The 17,905-nt window shown below is 32.8% G+C and overlaps 4 protein-coding genes and 1 long non-coding RNA gene across 8 annotated transcripts in view; 2 read left to right on the top strand and 3 right to left on the bottom strand.

Annotated features, from left to right (window-relative positions):
• Positions 1–8,996, bottom strand: part of LOC144852824 (nephrocystin-1-like) — a 37,215-nt gene extending 28,219 nt beyond the window's left edge. For 2 of the 4 annotated variants that reach the window (XM_078710841.1, XM_078710843.1), the window contains exons 1-15: positions 8,876–8,996; positions 8,217–8,308; positions 7,740–7,875; positions 7,557–7,618; positions 6,681–7,274; positions 5,711–5,894; positions 5,308–5,387; positions 4,754–4,880; positions 4,233–4,327; positions 3,908–3,977; positions 3,760–3,805; positions 3,398–3,425; positions 2,455–2,497; positions 2,237–2,321; positions 1,406–1,497 (exon numbers count right to left, since the gene is read on the bottom strand). In XM_078710841.1, coding sequence (XP_078566967.1) covers positions 1,406–1,497; positions 2,237–2,321; positions 2,455–2,497; positions 3,398–3,425; positions 3,760–3,805; positions 3,908–3,977; positions 4,233–4,327; positions 4,754–4,880; positions 5,308–5,387; positions 5,711–5,894; positions 6,681–7,274; positions 7,557–7,618; positions 7,740–7,875; positions 8,217–8,308; positions 8,876–8,935 — 1,794 coding nt within the window. In that variant the 5' untranslated portion in view covers positions 8,936–8,996. The remainder of the gene's footprint in view (positions 1–1,405; positions 1,498–2,236; positions 2,322–2,454; positions 2,498–3,397; positions 3,426–3,759; positions 3,806–3,907; positions 3,978–4,232; positions 4,328–4,753; positions 4,881–5,307; positions 5,388–5,710; positions 5,895–6,680; positions 7,275–7,556; positions 7,619–7,739; positions 7,876–8,216; positions 8,309–8,875) is intronic. The other 2 variants (XM_078710842.1, XM_078710844.1) reach the window with 2 other exon arrangements.
• LOC144852842 (uncharacterized) overlaps positions 1–17,905 on the top strand; it is a 137,178-nt gene that overhangs the window by 117,014 nt on the left and 2,259 nt on the right. The window lies entirely within an intron of this gene.
• Positions 9,431–12,733, top strand: LOC144851486 (mitochondrial basic amino acids transporter-like). The gene is made up of 5 exons (XM_078708978.1): positions 9,431–9,527; positions 10,144–10,186; positions 10,688–10,732; positions 11,028–11,107; positions 11,466–12,733. The coding sequence occupies exons 1-5, from the start codon at positions 9,513–9,515 to the stop codon at positions 12,168–12,170; spliced, it is 888 nt and encodes a 295-aa protein (XP_078565104.1). The 5' UTR covers positions 9,431–9,512; the 3' UTR covers positions 12,171–12,733.
• LOC144851487 (uncharacterized) lies at positions 12,498–15,331 on the bottom strand. Its single transcript, XM_078708979.1, has 5 exons — positions 14,800–15,331; positions 14,258–14,348; positions 14,043–14,170; positions 13,640–13,717; positions 12,498–13,246 (listed from the first exon to the last, which is right to left on the bottom strand). Exons 1-5 carry the CDS (start codon positions 15,064–15,066, stop codon positions 13,157–13,159), a joined length of 654 nt encoding a protein of 217 aa, XP_078565105.1. The 5' UTR covers positions 15,067–15,331; the 3' UTR covers positions 12,498–13,156.
• LOC144851518 (testis-specific serine/threonine-protein kinase 3-like) lies at positions 15,742–17,698 on the bottom strand. Its single transcript, XM_078709026.1, has one exon. It carries the CDS (start codon positions 17,547–17,549, stop codon positions 16,695–16,697), a length of 855 nt encoding a protein of 284 aa, XP_078565152.1. The 5' UTR covers positions 17,550–17,698; the 3' UTR covers positions 15,742–16,694.

Genomic DNA, 17,905 nt, shown 5'->3' with positions numbered 1-17,905 from the left:
TAATCATGTCATACAAGTCACGCAATTCATTCCATCAAAAGTCATTTGTAACCAGAAATTAAAACTGAAACACTATCAAACTATTGGCCGCTTCTCATCTTTCTAAATTTTTATTAGATGGTTAAATAAAAAAGATTCCCCTATTCTTGTTTCATTTATCAGAAATCAGATTATTACTGTACTAGCTTATCTAAACACCAAACTAGCCAACTTAATATCATCTATCAAGTTTGATTGGCTGACCACATCTAGGCTTACTCAACAAGACATGTACCAGACAATATGTGTAGTCTTGTTATGCAAATTTGGGCTAGCAATATGTAAAATATAAAATAATATTGAAAAATTAAATAATAGAGTGGAAAGAACTCTGTTGGTAGAAAACAAATGAAATAGCAATAATACTTTTTAAAGTAATATAATATTGCATGATCTAAAGTTACTATGTATGTTATAACACTCCGAATGCCATCTTCATGTTAAATCAGGGAGCGGTAAAAAATATGTCTCCCTGATTAATTCATTTATTTGTGTAGGAGAAAAATCCAACTTGCAGCCTACTGGGCAGAATTTCACACAGGTATGATCAACACAGACAACAACTTTCATCTAGGCTGAGGGTATTCCTGTTTGAGGGTTTCATTATGCTGTACATCTACTGTACGATAACAGCAATTGGAGGTAGATGAATGTGCCAATTCTCTGTTCTTATGCTGAGGGGACCCCTCAGGATTTTTTTTTTTTTTACGCCATATTTTAATGAGGGTGATCCATCCAGCAACTGCGGGGGTTGAACAGCAGAACATTCTCCGGAGAGCGAACTGCGGCGACACTCCGGTGTTTTGGTGTGAAAGGTACCAACATCAAACTCAAACTTTAGGTCAAAAGGTCATCCTCACACGACCACTCATTGCTTAAGTTTTATTCAAAATAATTTCAATATTTGTACAAAATATATAGCGGGTTTAAAAAATAAGTAGTATCAATAAAACATTATATTACTTCTGAGACTTTTGAAAGTAATTATTAAATTAAAAATATTATTAATTAAAATGATCCTAATGATTTTATTTTATAAACCCTGGTGTTGCTATGTTGGTGTGAAAGGGGTATCTCCGGAGTTTCTCGACATTTTGAATGATAATAAACCCAGGGTGTCTCTGGCAATCACTCCGGAGTTTTGGTGTGAAAGGGGTATTAGAGAGGTAGCCAAGCATCATAACCACCAAGCCACAACTCCACACATTTAGAGGGCTATCCTTGGTACCATACAAAATGATTGCGTTTTTGTTTCTTTTTTATCTGTTTTTGTTCGTGTACGGTATGGTATAAAAATAAATCAAACTTATTCATTCAACAAATTTCGCAAAACTTGGTGAATCAACATGATATATAGGAGCCTCACCTCATTTGTTGCTGGGTCCCAAAATAAATCTTTAAAGAATAGGTTGGACTTGCTGAGTTTAGGTGTAAGACAATATTGCAGAGTATACTCATCTGTAAAGAAAAGTGCAAAATGAATATTTAACATGATGGTTGTTTTATTCAAAGACAGATAAAACAAATGGTGATGTAATGATGACAATGATATTGATGGTGATAATAAAGACTTCAAAAGCAGCTGTATTCACCATTCACACTTAGGCTAAGGGAAAACACTTAAAATTAAGAAAATCTCCTACAATTTAAGGGAAATACTTATAATATAATATTTATTGAGTTATGTGAAATACTTAATATTTAAGGGAAATATCCCACTTAAGTGTGACTGGTAAATACGGCCACTGGAAAATAATGGAATGACAATGGTGATGTTAAGGATAATTATAATGGTGAAAAAGATGACTGATAATGATTAAGTTAGGAATATTTGCAACATTAAACAAGATGATGAGTATGATGATACTGTTAATAATGACTATGGGAACTAAAAGAAGAAGCACTAAATAGAGAAGTATGTTAGAAAGAAGACTGTCAGTGTCATGGACCTGCTAAATGGCAAATGACAAGGTAGACAAGGTAGGTAGACTATAACTACGGACATTTAAGTCAAAATTCTTTTGGTACATCTGCCTCCTTAATGTTGGTCTAAATATGCCAAAATCAATAAAAATATTCATTATTTCTATATATTAATCAACACATACAGGATAAAAATACAGCAAGCTTGGTCTTTCACTGTGATATTATGACAATGATATTAATGATAGATTATAAGAAATTTGAATTAAATTACCTTCTTTAAGAAGTTTTGCAGTAGTCGATGGACGAAAACCAGACGGAATTGCACCCATTGCTGACAAGACATCAGTGGCACTTGTCTTAAAAAAAGAAAATATATAGTATCATTACTGGAAACTATACAAACAATTAATGATGAGGTATGATAGAAACCAGATCCCTGATGGGGGTTGGGGTTCGTGATAGAATATGATATGTGGAGATATTACCTACCTCTCTTACAGCTTTTCTGAGACCTCTCCAAAGCACTTTCCCACTGTCAACAAAAATGTGATCAAATTTATAAAATAAAGATTTAAATACTGTTTAATAATAATAATTAATACTTGCAGTTATATGGACTGAATGCATTTAACAGATTTTGATAAATGAGCCTTAGAAGAGAGTGATATACACAGAATAAAATTTGCCAAAAACTTTCAGCAACACAAAAATGTTTGTCAGAACCGAGCGTAACAGAAGTAAACTACACAACATTCTGTAAGTCACAAAAACGCATGCTGTAATAAAATGGCATCGCAGGGACTATCTACTAGTTCATTCGCTCTTCTTGCAAAGCATACTTATGAAATAGAAAAGCTTAGAAATTAAATGGAGCACTTAAAATGGTGGCATTATTCAAGAACTCTTTATGATTAAAACAGAACCATCTGACAAGCATGATACAAAATCACAATCAGTAAAAACATGGATGACACATGTGCTGATCATGCGGACATAATGACAAACTTATCATGATATCTTGTGGAATTTTTCTCTTTATACAATTTAAAAAATCATAACATGCCCATGAGACTACAACTGAAATATAAAAGCAGCTACATTCAAAGCAGAGGAGCGGGATGACAGCAAATTCTGTTTTTGTTCATTTCATGAAATTTTAAAAACAAAACTACAATACCCAGGATCATCTGTTTATGGTCCATTCAAAGAAAGAAAGAAGAAAATGAAAACAAAATCATTATATTATTAGAGAATAAGAATTAGTTTCTAGTTTTAGAGGCACATGTTATATTGTTTAATTTATAACAATTTGGTACAAATCAATTTTTATGGAACCAACTTTGCGAATTAAATAATAATACTGAAATACAAACTATACTTTATAAAATATGCCTCCAGAACTAGAAAACGCTGTTTTGCAATTGCAATTTACCTGCGGGATAGCTGTGGCTCTTGCTCATCTGAAAATATTTTACATTTTTATACACAACATACTAGTTAATAAGATTATCCTTAGAATGTCAATGCAGTATAAAATAAGATCCAAATTTGTAATTCAAGTCATAAAAAATGAACTCAATATTATTTAAATGCACCTTGGTCTATTCAAAATAGTAAATACCAATTTCTAAATCAGATGCAATACAAGTTTTAGGTACTCCTCAAATCAAGACTTTGGGCTATTAGGTGCTTTGACTAGCAGGCTCATGGTGTTTAAGATTTAAACTTCGACCTAGCTCTTAATTGTAAGCCATCCCTTGTTTAACCTCAATTTCTATGTCACCAATCACTAACCTTCTGGAGACTGAATGTCTCTATGATCTCCCGGATCTTTCTTGAGCTATAAATAGAAAGGAGTTTTATAATAAGAATATTTTAATTTGTATAAATCAAAGACTATGATCATCTGAACACTATTAATGAAAAATTTGTAAATTCCAACCTTAAGGTATGTACTTGGAACAAGTCCTCTGTTACCCTCTTCATCTTCTGCAGTCCACCAACCATCCTCCCTGCAACATTAGATTCAAGAAATGTTATTGGTCCACTTTAAAATGGAAATTCATTTTGCTTGGCACAATTAAGACAATAAAACAACAAAGAAAAATACATTTTAGCCTTTAAAATGTTCTACTTTTACAGGTGATGCTTGCTTGTTATTAGGACTCCATTCAGCTCTTTGACCTTTTCAGGTCATCCTGGTATGTTTCTCAGTGTGTAGCAGATAATCAAACAAACTTTATTATAATGAACAACAGTGACTATACCTAGTTTTGATAATTGTTAAGACATCTCCAACTTTGAAACTTAAGTCACCCTCTTGTTCTACTCTGTAGTCACATACTGCTTCAAACAGGTCCATCTGAAAAAGATGCAAAGTGCAATTATTTATAACTATTTAAACAATTAATCAGGTAAAGTCTGAAACTCTGTCTACACTCTATCAAACTAGTGTTGAAAAAACGTGATGGGCCCATATATGATGATATCACTACCTTTTTTCACTACCTTTTTTGTCCAACTAGTTTGATAGTGTAGACAGAGCATAATATCTGTGTTCTCTGTAGCACATGATCTTACAATTTCAATCGCCACCATACTTTTTTGTGTGTGGAAAATAAAAACCAAACTGAACTGAAGAGGAAAGAGAGAAATAAAAACGTCTTGAGTGTTAAATCAAGCCTATCTAACAGAAGATTATGTATGTACGTCATATGGCCTGTCTGTTGGGACAAATGACCTATGCATAGGGATCCTAGCAGAATACTGATTAATAGCACAAGCTTACTTCTTCCCTTTCAAACGTGGTCTCATCGTCATCCTCCTCGATTTCATCTGGTTTTCCTCCTAATTCTTCCTCAAATTCTGATTCCTCTTCTACATCTTCCTCTTCTAACTCTTCATCTTCTTCCTCGCTACAAAACAAACATTTATTGACAAAAAACACAAGAAAAGACATAGCCTTATTGTCTAATAACTTGCAGGATTACATAAAAAGCACTCTTTTATTTTTAAAGCAAGACTAATGGCCTTAAAATTTCATCCGAGATCACTCACATAATCTGATCAATAGTAAAGATGAAATGGAGAAGGTAAAAAAACTTTCGGGAAAATAAGGAAATAAAGTCCTTGAAAGAGATGGTTTAAATTTTCAGCATCATTTTAGATTTTAAGAGAACATTTTGATAGCTTATTTATGCAAACCACATTGAAAGAAGAACAAGAAGGACCACAGTTAAAGTTTAAATATAATAATCTGATAAACAACAAACACTGAAGTTCTTAAAGGAGGTGGTTTTAAATTTTAAGAAAACATTTTTTGAAAAGTTTATTTGTGCAAACCTTTCTTCTTCGTACTCCTCCTCCTCCTCCTCCCCTTCTTCAGTCAATTCTTCGTCGCTCGCTTCTTCTTCATATTCATCCTGAAAACAGATTTTAAATATGGAAATAAAATCTAGTATCTCAAGTATCATTAATTCAGTTAAAAAAGTATTCAGTAATATAGGGTCCACGCTAGAAGCAAACTGCTCCTCTCAGACCCCCAACAAAGCATATAACACAACATAAACATTCATTGTAACACATTAATAAATTGTTTATTTAACAAAAATTTTTCAAAATTTCGTTTTTTTTTCTCTATAATACTGTTGTATCATTATTGTATCAAATTAAAGACCTACTGAACTGACAGGGTACAACCATGCTTGTTAGCCTATACTCTAGGCCAAAATAAAGATAATGTTACCTCATATTCTTCATCATCTTCTTCATCCTCATCATAGGAATCTTCGTCCACCTCTTCTTCAATCTTTCCTTTCTTGATGTCTGATGTTTTTATTTGTACATCTGCACCTTTTCTTTTACTGCTTTTCTCATCTTTTTTTCCATTTCCCTTTGTGTTGGTTGGTGCATTCTCCTGTTTCATTTTCCTAAATAAGGAACATTTTTAAAATGTAATTATTGGAAATCTAAGAATTTGGGAACTAAACAAAAAGGAGAGTTCCTTGTTTCAGACTTCATTTATCGATATTTTTTATTATTGATTGACAACAGTAGCATTTTTTTTAATAAAGAGAAAATTATTTTAAGGACAAATAACATAAACTATTATACGATAACAATTTAAAAAAAAATTATTTTAGTTTATTATAAGTTATCCATATCTTTCTATGAAACATATTCATATAACTATACACAGGGTCTTGATCAATTTCTGAGAAAACTGAAAGGATCATGTGATAATGAATAGAGATTATTTTTTCATAGAAATTATAAAAAAGTGCAATTACAACGCAAAACACAGACCAAAAGTGAAACCATGCAGTCACTATAGCATGTAAACAAACAAGCCAGTACTAAAGAATCCCAGAATTCTAAACTTCATACTTACCTTTAAATAATAAATTTATAAAAATTTACTTTTAATATAAATTAAGAAAACCACTAATACCATAATACACAAAGATATTAGCTATAATTCTTATTAGATGAAGTCACAATTTTTTTTTACAAATATGAAATAGATTATCACATTTTTTATATTATATGATAAATACCATTTTTGCATCTGATTGTATTTCAAAATAAAAAATAATTGCAGCAAAAATGCAACATTGAGTTAAAAAAACGAAAAAGCAGCATTAAATACCAAACACCAACGAAACGTTTGCAATGTTAATAAACCATAAACCAAGCAGAAACATCCATTATATCACCTGTCTTGCTTGCCAAACAAACGCCATCCTTTTTTGGTGTCCACTTTTGGTGCTTCCTCAGATTCTTCTACTTCCCCATCTTCAGACGCATGGTGCACTTTTATCTCTGGTTTGTTTCCAGATTTTTTATCTTTTTTGGTAGATTTTTCGGTTGCTTGGTCTTTCTTACTTTGCTTCTCTTTTTTAGTCTTTATCTGTGGTTCTTTGTTCTCTTTTTCTGTTTTTTTCTTCTTTGTATTTTCATCCTTCTTCTTTTTATCAAGATCTTTAGCTTCTTTCTTTTTTCCTGTCTCAACCTCTTCTTCTACTACCATTGACACCTCTTTCTTTTTTGATGATCTTCTGAAGATAGAAAAACGGCTTAGTTTTCCATCGCCAGATTTACTTGAAGATGTTCTAGTGTCTTCTTTTAGATCTACCTCGCCTTTAGAGTTTGTTTCTGGGGTTACATCATCTTCCGCATCATCATCTTCTGGTTCTTCCTCTACATCACTTTCATCCTCCTCATCTTCTGATAGTTCTGATTCAACTCGTTCATCCTCTTCCTCATTTTTCTTCACTGAAAAATCTTCCTCTAATTCCTGACTCATTTCTCTGTACACGTTTATACAAAGTAAAGAAAACTTTTGCTTTATATGAACAGTCAATACATAAGAGACTACATACAAGGAAAGAATTGAGAGGGCACCCTGTGGAAATTATCATTTTATTGGTTCCCCAATGTTCCCTCTTTATAAGCCTGCAATTAACCTCTAAAATTATTGCCTCTGACCAATTTGCAGCCTCCCTTCAAATGATATTATAAACTACATTTTTGACAGGCAGCAGATATAGAGTGGATCAACATGCAAAGGAGAGTGACCTGTGACCTCTAACCTTAGATATTCTTCCTCTATTTCATCTGGCTCAAGTTTTGACGAAATTCTTTCAAGCTGTACCTAAAAGATTAAAAATTTTTAAATTTCCAACAAAATTCAAATTAATCAGTCACAGAAAAATGAAGATGTTGCACCTGAAAGCGTGGACAAACCATAGAGGGCGCTATATTTTAATCTGTACCTTGAATGTTTCTAATCGCTTGATTTCCTGCTGTTTATTTTCCTCAAATTTGCTTGTTGAAGATGGTTCATTTACTCTATCAAGTTTTTGTGCTTTCTTTAATAAACTGTTGATCTTCTTTTCATAATCTTGGCATCTATGAAATAAGAAACAAATATTATATGTAGCCATTAAAAAAAATGACAATGCAAAAGATAGGAAGGATTTTAGGTACCCTTTTAAATTACAAAGCAAACAATAGGACATTAGGTTATTTTACACTTTATTTTACAATTTTATACCCTAGACCCCTCGGATTAAATATCCTGCCTGTTTTGATTTTCAGTTGGAATCAGATTGTACAGCATTTACTTTTTTTCGCCATAATTATTTTTTTCCAAGCATATAAGCAGCAGTTTAAAGTTTCTCTTTGACTGTCAATTTATATTATAAATTATTATGAAATGATTGTATTTAAAATTGTAAATGAATACATACTTTTTAATTAAAGTTTTTAGTTTCTTGTCTTTACTGTTAGATTCTGTTGTATCGTCTATAAATTGTTGACATTCCTTCACCAACTTATCAACCTAAAATATAATTAGTTGTACAGTAATATTATAGGCCTAATTGTACAGTTTTAAAATTATTTATAGACCTAGCACTAGGCTACTGAGTGTAATAGGCCTGTAACTACAAATATGGTCCGGGACCAAAAACAGTCCGGGCCGGACCAGTTTTGGTTCTAACTTTGTGGCCAAAAGCAGTCGACACTGCAAAAATCGGTCCGGGTTTTTCTGCTGTCATTTCTGCAGTCAGATTCATCAAACAAGTTGGGTCTAGCCAGCTAGCTAGCCTAGCTAGGCAATAGGCCTATAGTCTTAGTATACCCTCTCTCTAAGTAAGGTAGTAGGCAGGCTAGGTAGGGCCAGCAGGCCTACTACTATACTAGGCCTAGCCTAGCTTTGTAGTAAAGTAGTATATATAGGCTAGGCCTAGGCTAGTGTGTAGTAGTAGGTAGGGCCAGAGAGGCAGGGAGGGTAGGGCCTACCTAGCCCTAGCCTAGTAGGCCTAATTACTAGGCTACTAGCTATCCAGTTAAAAAAATAATCTTTTCCTAATAGTTATTTTAATATTAAATAGAGATTTATGCTAACATCTTTCTTTAGTACATCTCCTTCACGTTGCACTTGTTGTAGTGGGCTTTTTTTAGACATTTTGTGGTGGAGAAAACATTTGATCGTCTGCTGCTGTTTTTTTTAAAGAAGCGTCCTGAGTTACAAAGTAAGCGCCCTCTATATGCATATATTTTACTTTCTGTCTTTTTATTAATACAAAAAAAACAGTTGTACTCGATCGATTTTAATTTATAAAATTATTACTTTACGTTTGTTTTAATTGCCAAATACAGTTACTATAGTTAAACACATAAAATGCAAATTACTTTTTTACATAGCATTAATTATATTATTTAATTCTTCTACTGTATTTCATATCCTCCTGGTCATAACCTGGGAATTATACTTTTATCTCAAGGTTTTATTTTAAATATGAACGAAAGTCAATAAATTTAAATACAAATTATATCCAAAAGACAAAAAAAAAAAATTATTAACAATCAAAGAAAGAACCTATTTTTTAGTTCTTTGTTTCTTCATGCTTGATTGATTGCATGCTGCTGCTATGCATCACTGAACTTGATCGCGACGGCAGTTTTTAGCTCACCACCAACAGTAATGGTATGCTAGGCCATTACAGTGTCAGTGCTACCTAAAAAACACTACAATGCTTTAAATGCGAAAATTAACTGTAAGTAGTAACTTCTGCTGTTGGTAGTATGTTTTATCAGGGAGGTTCTGATTTTAGATATCTAGAACCAACTGATATATGCCGGCCAACGGTATGTTTTTTTTAGCTACGCCTATTATTTAGTAGTAAGGTGTGTGTACGCGGTTGGTAGCCTACTAAAAATGATTCGCCTCTCCCGTCTCGTTCAGTCTAGGCCTAGGCCTATCTCAAAGCCCGGTTTTCGGATGGCCCCATTCTATAATCTCGACCTATTATATTGGATAGTTTGACAATACGCAGATACATCATACAACCTAGTTATGACGTTTTGAATAAAGGTAAACAAACAAAAACGTCGCGATGATCGGTTAGTGCTATTATATTATGACACGTGGTTTAAAGCAGCCAGCAGTAGTGCAACACGTGCTGCCTGTCCTCTGATTAACGTTGTTCTGATTGGTCAATAGTTATGCTTCAACACTATAGCATTTTAAACCTTCTTCAGGCCCTGAAGAGGATACCCCTACTAGGGGTCCTGAAAGTCTCATGTTTTATTAATATTAGTTGCTCTGGTAAGTTATCAAAAATAAATTAGTGAGAAAATAATAGTTTCACAGATATTCTTTCCATCTCTTAGATGGCATTTAATCTGCCGGAGTTCATTGCTGGTGGCACTGCTGGTAAGAAATATCTTTTGACTTTTCACAATTCTGTTTGAGGCCAACCAATAAAAAAAGAAAGATTGCTTTTTTCCATGCAGGCCCAAGATTTTTATTTCTTTTTTTATGTGCTTTGATATAACTATTCGCTAACTGTGATGTACCAATCATGAGAATGATCGTCTCAAATTTCATTCATTACACAAATCGCAATGATTGGCTGCTGTAATAATGTAATTTTTGAAAGAATTTTGAATGATTCTTACATTTTTTTTATTGAATACGATCATTTTTATTTCCAAAAAAGTAATGAAAATAGCTACAGTATAATAACAAAAGAGGTAATGTGGTTTCAAAATTTAAAAAAAAACTAACAATCATTTTTTTTCAATTTTCCCAGCGGTAAAACACTAAATAAAATAAGTATGATTTTCATTCACAATTAGATACAAACTGTACTCTTTCTATCTGTATACTGTAATAACATTGAAATACTAATCTCCTTTTTTTAAATGATGCTAGGTGTTGCTGGAACAATTGTTGGTCATCCACTGGACACGATTAAAAGTAAGTAGGTCTACACTCTGTGCCACCATTTTATACAGTAGAACCCCTATTAAAGGGGATACCTTTGGGACATAAAACGCTAGGGATGCCCCCTAAATTTTCCCTGTTCATTTCACAGAAAACTGTCACTTTAATAGGAACGACCTCTAAATAGGGGATGTCTCAAAGAAAGAGATTTTCCTGTTCCATCATTTTCAAGACTCTTAAAAATCATTTAAATTAGTCTCACCATCAAAATATAAATTTTCAAGATATACTTCAGAATATTCAAATTTAGTGTTATTTCTGTGTTTAGTTCGCTTACAGAATCAGGGAACAGTAACACGGTACAAAAGTGGTTTTGAATGTTTTCTGCGTATTTTAAAACAGGAGTCTGTAAGTGCATTTTTTCATTACTTTTTTGCCATTTGATGATATTTGATCATTTTAGGTTTTCGCATAAAATGACTGGCTTGTTCAATGGAACCATGATCAACATGATTAAATTCAAATTCTTTTTTTTAATTTCCATTTTGATTCTAATTATTTTGTTCATTATTTTGTTTTGTTTATCTTTATATTAAATTATATTTATCTTAATTGTTGCATGTTTATGTCTTGTCATATTTTATTTTTGTGAGGGTCCCTAATGATCAGCTTCGACTGAATGGACCATCCCTCGTAAAATATTGTTGAAATAAAAATGTTAAATGAGAATTGGTTCTGTAAATTTAATTTTTATTTATTCATATAGGTAACAGGGTTATATAAAGGTCTTCTTTCACCTGTCGTCGCATCTCTTATACAAAACTCTTTTTACTTTGGTGTTGAAGAAACCTTTTTGGCATATCTTGGTGGCGCTAGTACTATAAATCACTATATTGCTGGAGCTGGAGTAGGACTCTTAGGTACGTCATTTATGTGTCCGTTAGACTTAACAAAAATTAGGCTGCAGATGCAAGGCATTGGAACAAAACATGTAGCAAAAGCACAGAAACACTACAATAACTCGATAGAAGCAATATATACGATTTTTAAAAAAGAAGGATTACGAGGCTGTTATCGTGGATTGGGAATCAACATCGTCCGGGATGTTCCGTCTACCGGTGTTTTTTTTAGCTTTGATCACTACTTATCGAATAAAATAGCTTCGTATTCGAAGGGGAATAAAGCATCGACAGCAGGTTTGTTTGTGGCAGGGGGCCTCGCTGGTACGTTATCTTGGTTCGTTATCTACCCTTTGGACGTGATTAAGTCTCGCTGGCAAGCAGACGGCGTGGGTTCTACAAAGCTTTATTCTAACTATGTCGATTGTTTTATGCAATGTACCAAGAATGAAGGCTGGGGTATTTTATTTAAAGGGGTTTCAGTGACTATGTTTAGGGGCATACCTGTTAATGGTGTCATCTTTGTTGTTTATAAACACATTAAACAGCGTTTAAATACAGATACATTATAAAAATAATGGCAATATTTGCTGTATCAAGAGAATACATTTTAACATTATTTGGTATGATCACATATGATGCCTGTATCATAAGTTATAAGCCTATTACAAATAATACAGGCAGCACATGTGGTACTGTACATGTAATGTCATAGGTGGAGATACACTAATCCAATGTGAGAGTGAATGAGTTGGTATCCAGTGTTCTTGATCACAGCATGAAAACATACTATCGATATACTGCCACTTAATAGGGGTGTCCTGTGAAAGGGGTTCATTGGTTCTAATGTAATATTTTACACTACTGTATGTCAACAGTTTTAGATTTTGTTTTTGCATATCACTAGGTAATCTATTTATTTCTACTGGATTTTAGAATATGTGAATATCACAGTATTTATATTTTTGTATAATTATTTTACTTGCTACAATAGTCCTTGACTGAACCAAAAGCAATAAAATTTGCCAGATGTTTATTTTCTAAAAACTGTATTCTAATAATATCGTTAATATTCCATTTTGAAGTATTATTAAAGCAAATATAAATGAAAATAAAACCTGACAATTCTATTGTACTATTGTTTGTGTGGTTTTTTTTTTATTTAATACAATTTATACAGTATTAATTTATCTATGGAGGCATATTGTTTATTGTTTTCTTTTCAAAGCTAGTGGTCTGAAGGCCATAAGGTTTATTGCAGATGGCTTGATTTTGCGAGAAATCGTTGTGCAATGCATGGTGGGAAGGAATTGGGGTAACAACGTATCAATGGGGAATGACATGTTGATATCGCTATCTGCGATAAAAACTTATGGATTTAAATCACCTAAAAATAACTGAAATTTCAAAGACTGTCTTTATACAAAAATTGAAACTATACATTAAAAAAATAAATGATATAAAATAATTGTAAAATTAAAAAAATATGTACAGTTCACCGCATGAACAAATTATAAAAATAGATGTAGTAAGTATTTAGTAAAATATAAAAACAGCTTCAATCCGTATTTTCTTGTTGATGGGTTAGTAACGCTTCCTGACATATATTGTAAATTTCACATAAGGTGTCTAGCCTAGGCCAGCAATTCTGCAAGATAAAAACCACACAGAAAATGAGAAAGAGTTGTCATAATAAGGAACGACACAGTGTTGTCTTAGTACACAGGTTGTTAACTCTCAAATTGATCATGATAAATCAGAGAACGCTTTATTGGGGTTTATTTTAGCCATATTTATCTTTTTATGTACATCTATGAGCGCTCACACTGGCTAAACCCAGGGGCCCGGAGCTTAAGGGGCCCCAAAGCATGAGCAGTCCAATGCAACTACCCAGTATTAGAGGGCTCCTTAGGAGTGCTAAACCAAGGAACTGTGCGTTACGCCACTGTTTATGTATTTGAGGTATGTCAATTTTTTGGAAGAGCGCCTTATAAATACCATATATTATTACTCAGATTCCAGATATTCATATTATACTTACAGTAAAAAGTGGTATAACAGATATGTCTTCCACAGGTGAGCACTTAACAAGTATAACTAAGTAGTAGATGACTTTGTACTATAAAAGAAAATGGAAATTAATGAATAATCGGAAGATACCTAACCTGCCCAAATGGCAGGTTTCAAATGTAGTTTAAAACCTTCCCATGACAATTCTAATCAGCCCAGGTCCTTCTAAATTTCAAAATTTACGATGCAAAAGATAGGACATTGGGTTAAGTTCAGCATTAAAATGTTACACTTTTTATGCCCGGCCCCTCCCCCTATTTAAAAATATTGGATCTGCCACAGTTATGAATTAAGATTTTTTTTTTTGGAATCCAAGTTATATTTTTTTTTCAACTGGTTTTTTTTTCATTGAATTAATAATATTATGGTCTTACCATAGATATGGCTTCATTAATTACAACATCTTTAACAGTATCATACGGAATGAATTGAGTTGAAATTTTACCAAATGCATAGCACCTCTCTAACTGAATTCCAAAAGATGGTATTAAAATAATAGTTTCTGAAAACAGGAATGAAGAAATTTAATGTTTAGGAGTTGTTTTGCCGTCAAAGCGTCAATTTTTTTTCTCATTTGCAAAATACTTACCATTTTTAACCTTAAAACACAACACATATACAATGTATAATGAGGATATGGTGAGTATAACTGCTGGTAGATAGTGGAAAATTACAAAACTCTGTAATGAAATAAATAGAATTGAATTATCTCATACATTTCAATAACACACCACAATGTATAATTATAAAAGAATTACTTTTTATTAAGTTAATTTCTCCATGGTATGGTACGTTGTTCATGATGATGAATATAACACAATGCTGTATAAAACTTATCACATCTTTAATCAAATTACAATCCACAAATACTTTTGCATTACTTTGTTTAGTATTGTTATGAGACAATATTGTTCTTAAAACACCATGGTAGTGACTTAATAATATATGTAAGAATTGAGTTTGCGCATATATGCGGACTATGATTTATGAATAAGCTATTAGACTGGCCATGGAATAAGCTTGCCTATTCCTGGCCTACAACTACACCCCAATCCAATGTGATAATCATTAATAATGAATAATATTTTCTTGTGTATGATAGCTTTTAGTAATAGTAATAAGTAGGCCTACCTTTTTTAATAAAAATAAATCAGATAACAAATATGCTGCACACAAAACACATATTAAAAGCGAAATGATCAGACATGGATTGAAAATAGACTGACTAAGGTCCACGAATTTCACAGGCTCACATACTCCTGACCAAAGGCATCCGTCGCCACTTCTTCGTTGAGGCGTAACTGTATGCCTATCAAACTGTTGTTTACCTCGGTGAAATGAGATTTTCGGGAGCACATTTATTTTTTTCCCGTGTGCATTAAGGATATTATTAGACATAACCAGAGTTGATCAGTCATAAGTAATAATATATTCAGATTAGTTATATATTATTTTTGTTGTCTATATTTCAGTAAAAAGCCTTAAAACAAGATAAAAACGTTTGACAAGATCGCACAGCAACGGGACATGGTGTCCACCCCATTTTGTCGTCTGCTTCTTGTTTGTTTTTCAAGCAATACAAAATAAGAGGGCGCTATGATAGAAATATTGACGATCATAATAATAAATATATTGACTTCCATTTTTGCACCAGTGGTAGCACACATTATAATTAAAAAACAGCTATCATGTACGTTTAAAAAGAGCAGAAATGCAAATTCACTCATTAATGAATGACATTACATTCATAAAACATCTGATGAAACTTCTCCCGTGACGTTGATTGATTCTTGTCTACCACCCTCTATCGTTTATCCCCAATTTTGTCGTCTGCTGCATAAAAGAGGGCGCTATGCTAAACTTTTCTTCGTGACATTATTTAATTGATGCCTACCACCCTCTATATATCGGTGGCTCGAATTATGTGTCAGTAAAAAATCTTTAACCAGCAATCTCTAAAAAATTAAAACAGCATACATCCGGATCGTTAACAATTGTTTCTCTTCATACAATTTCTCACCAACTTTTAAAAAGTCAATACAGTAATATTTAAAACAATGCATAATACGTGCACAATTTTGAGTTTCAAACTTTATTCATCCTTCTTCAAGGATAAAAAATAATAAAACTTCACAATATTTACGTATTAGTAAATAATACAACCAAACACCCATGGTTAATATAACCATTGTGTTGCGAGTGTTATAACTTTTCTCTATATAATTTAAGTAGTTTTTAAAAAATATAAGTTATGATTTGTTTAAACATAAAATAAAATGCATAGATGTTTACGTTTTAAAATTTACAATTGCATCTTCTATAGATATTATAATTAATATCATATACTTCAACTGTAAGTTATATTTGATGGTAAATTAAGGTTTTAATGTTTAAAATAATACAGTACAGTATGTAATAACAGCAATGGGAATTTAGCATCAACTCCCATATGTTCAAAGTCTCAAAATAGAAAAATAAATATTTAGTTAAACTGATTGTGTTTTGTTATCAATATTTCGCCTAGTTGTAGTAGGCCTTTAAATCGCCTCTCTTGTGATTGTTGGATAAAGTTTTTTTAAACAATTGTTAATAAAAATATGATTATGATTGATTCAAAAGGTTATTTAAAAGTAACCCTGGCAGTATTGCACAAATTATACCAGGTGAGTTTGTGCATAAATAAAATTTAACTATTAATAAATATAATCATTTAAAATGTGAATATTATTATTTATCCATACTGATCTAAATAAACCCACAGATAAGCCTACCCTTAAATTAACAATTTCCATGCATCCATCCATGTTGTGTATTATTTACTGTAGATAGGCCAAATAGTACCAAAATTGTCTGCGTTTGTTTCCTACAATATCAAGGCTTCCCCAACATCCACCCCCCTCCCCCTTTTTAAAACAATTTCACTTTTAAGGAGTGGGCTTCTATATCCTAACTAGGCTTAGTATAGGCCCTAGAGTCTGTCTGTATGATACTGGCAAGGATTTTTGTTATATAATATATAATAATCATCATAAATGGTTCATCCAATCAGAATTGAGAATGTCTGTAAGAGTTGCCCGCTTTTCAACATCCACTGTCAACATTGATTTTATCAAGTCTTTCACTTCTTTGGACAAATTGCACGTTTCTGGAAATGTTACTTCTTCGGTTTGTTCTTTTAATAACTTTGGTATACTCTCGGTATTGAACGGACCTTTACCAACCAACAATAAGTACAAAATCACACCCAGACTCCAGATATCTGCAATCTTTGGGTCGTACTCATCTTCTCGTAGCACCTCAGGAGCAATGTATTCTAATGTCCCGCAGAAAGTACTGCACTTATCGCCAGATACAAAATCTCTAGCAAAAGTAAAGTCTGACAATTTCACATGGTTATTCTGGTCTAGAAGTATATTTTCACATTTTAAGTCTCTGTGAGCTATCCCCTCTTCGTGGAAGTATTCTAACACCTCGATAATTTCCTTGAAAAACCGCCTTGCGCCCTTTTCCGTCTCAGTGCCAAAAAGTTCAATGCGTCCAAGCAAATCACCGTGCACTGCTTTCTCCATCACAATGTAAACATGCGCCTCACATTCAATAACCGACAGCACTTCAACCACTCTTTTATGTTTCACCCTTCGGATGATATCAAGTTCTCTTGGAAGATACTTTTCCTGGTACCTACCGGGTGCATCTTTTAGGCTGATTATCTTTATCGCTATCTGCTTATTGTGTAAATTAGACCAGCCATCCTTGACCTTGGAATATGCACCCTCGCCGATGGTTTTGCCAACTTCAAAGCCTTGATTCAACAAAACATCTTCAACATTTACAGGCGTATGTTTTGGTTTAATTGTCGATTTAGCGTTCCCTCCAGTCATAATGTAACAGTATTATAATATATAAATTTAATATATTCAATATAATATCCGTATTAGAAGAGTGAATATGAATATACTTTAGGCAGTATCGAGTTGTTCACCTACTCACTCTCGTGTCAGTACTGTAATGACTGTTCACAAAATGTGGCGCAAATTCCCAAAAAGATTCCACGGACGAGTTGTAAAAATTCATTCATTGAAATTCATGAACTTTATTGGTTAAAATAGAGATGGGATCAAGGATGTGATTGGATATCCGAGTGGTAGTCACTCAAGCATGGCAAATGGGCGGAATAATTATTCAAGCATGATATTTAGCATGCAGAAATTGAAAGAGTGGAAATTTCCATCGTTAC

Source organism: Antedon bifida, chromosome 9 (assembly GCF_963402885.1).
Source record: "Antedon bifida chromosome 9, ecAntBifi1.1, whole genome shotgun sequence".
Taxonomy (NCBI): domain Eukaryota; kingdom Metazoa; phylum Echinodermata; class Crinoidea; order Comatulida; family Antedonidae; genus Antedon; species Antedon bifida.
The sequence above is the reverse complement of the archived record's forward strand: the minus strand, read 5'-3'. Positions and strand labels throughout refer to the sequence as shown.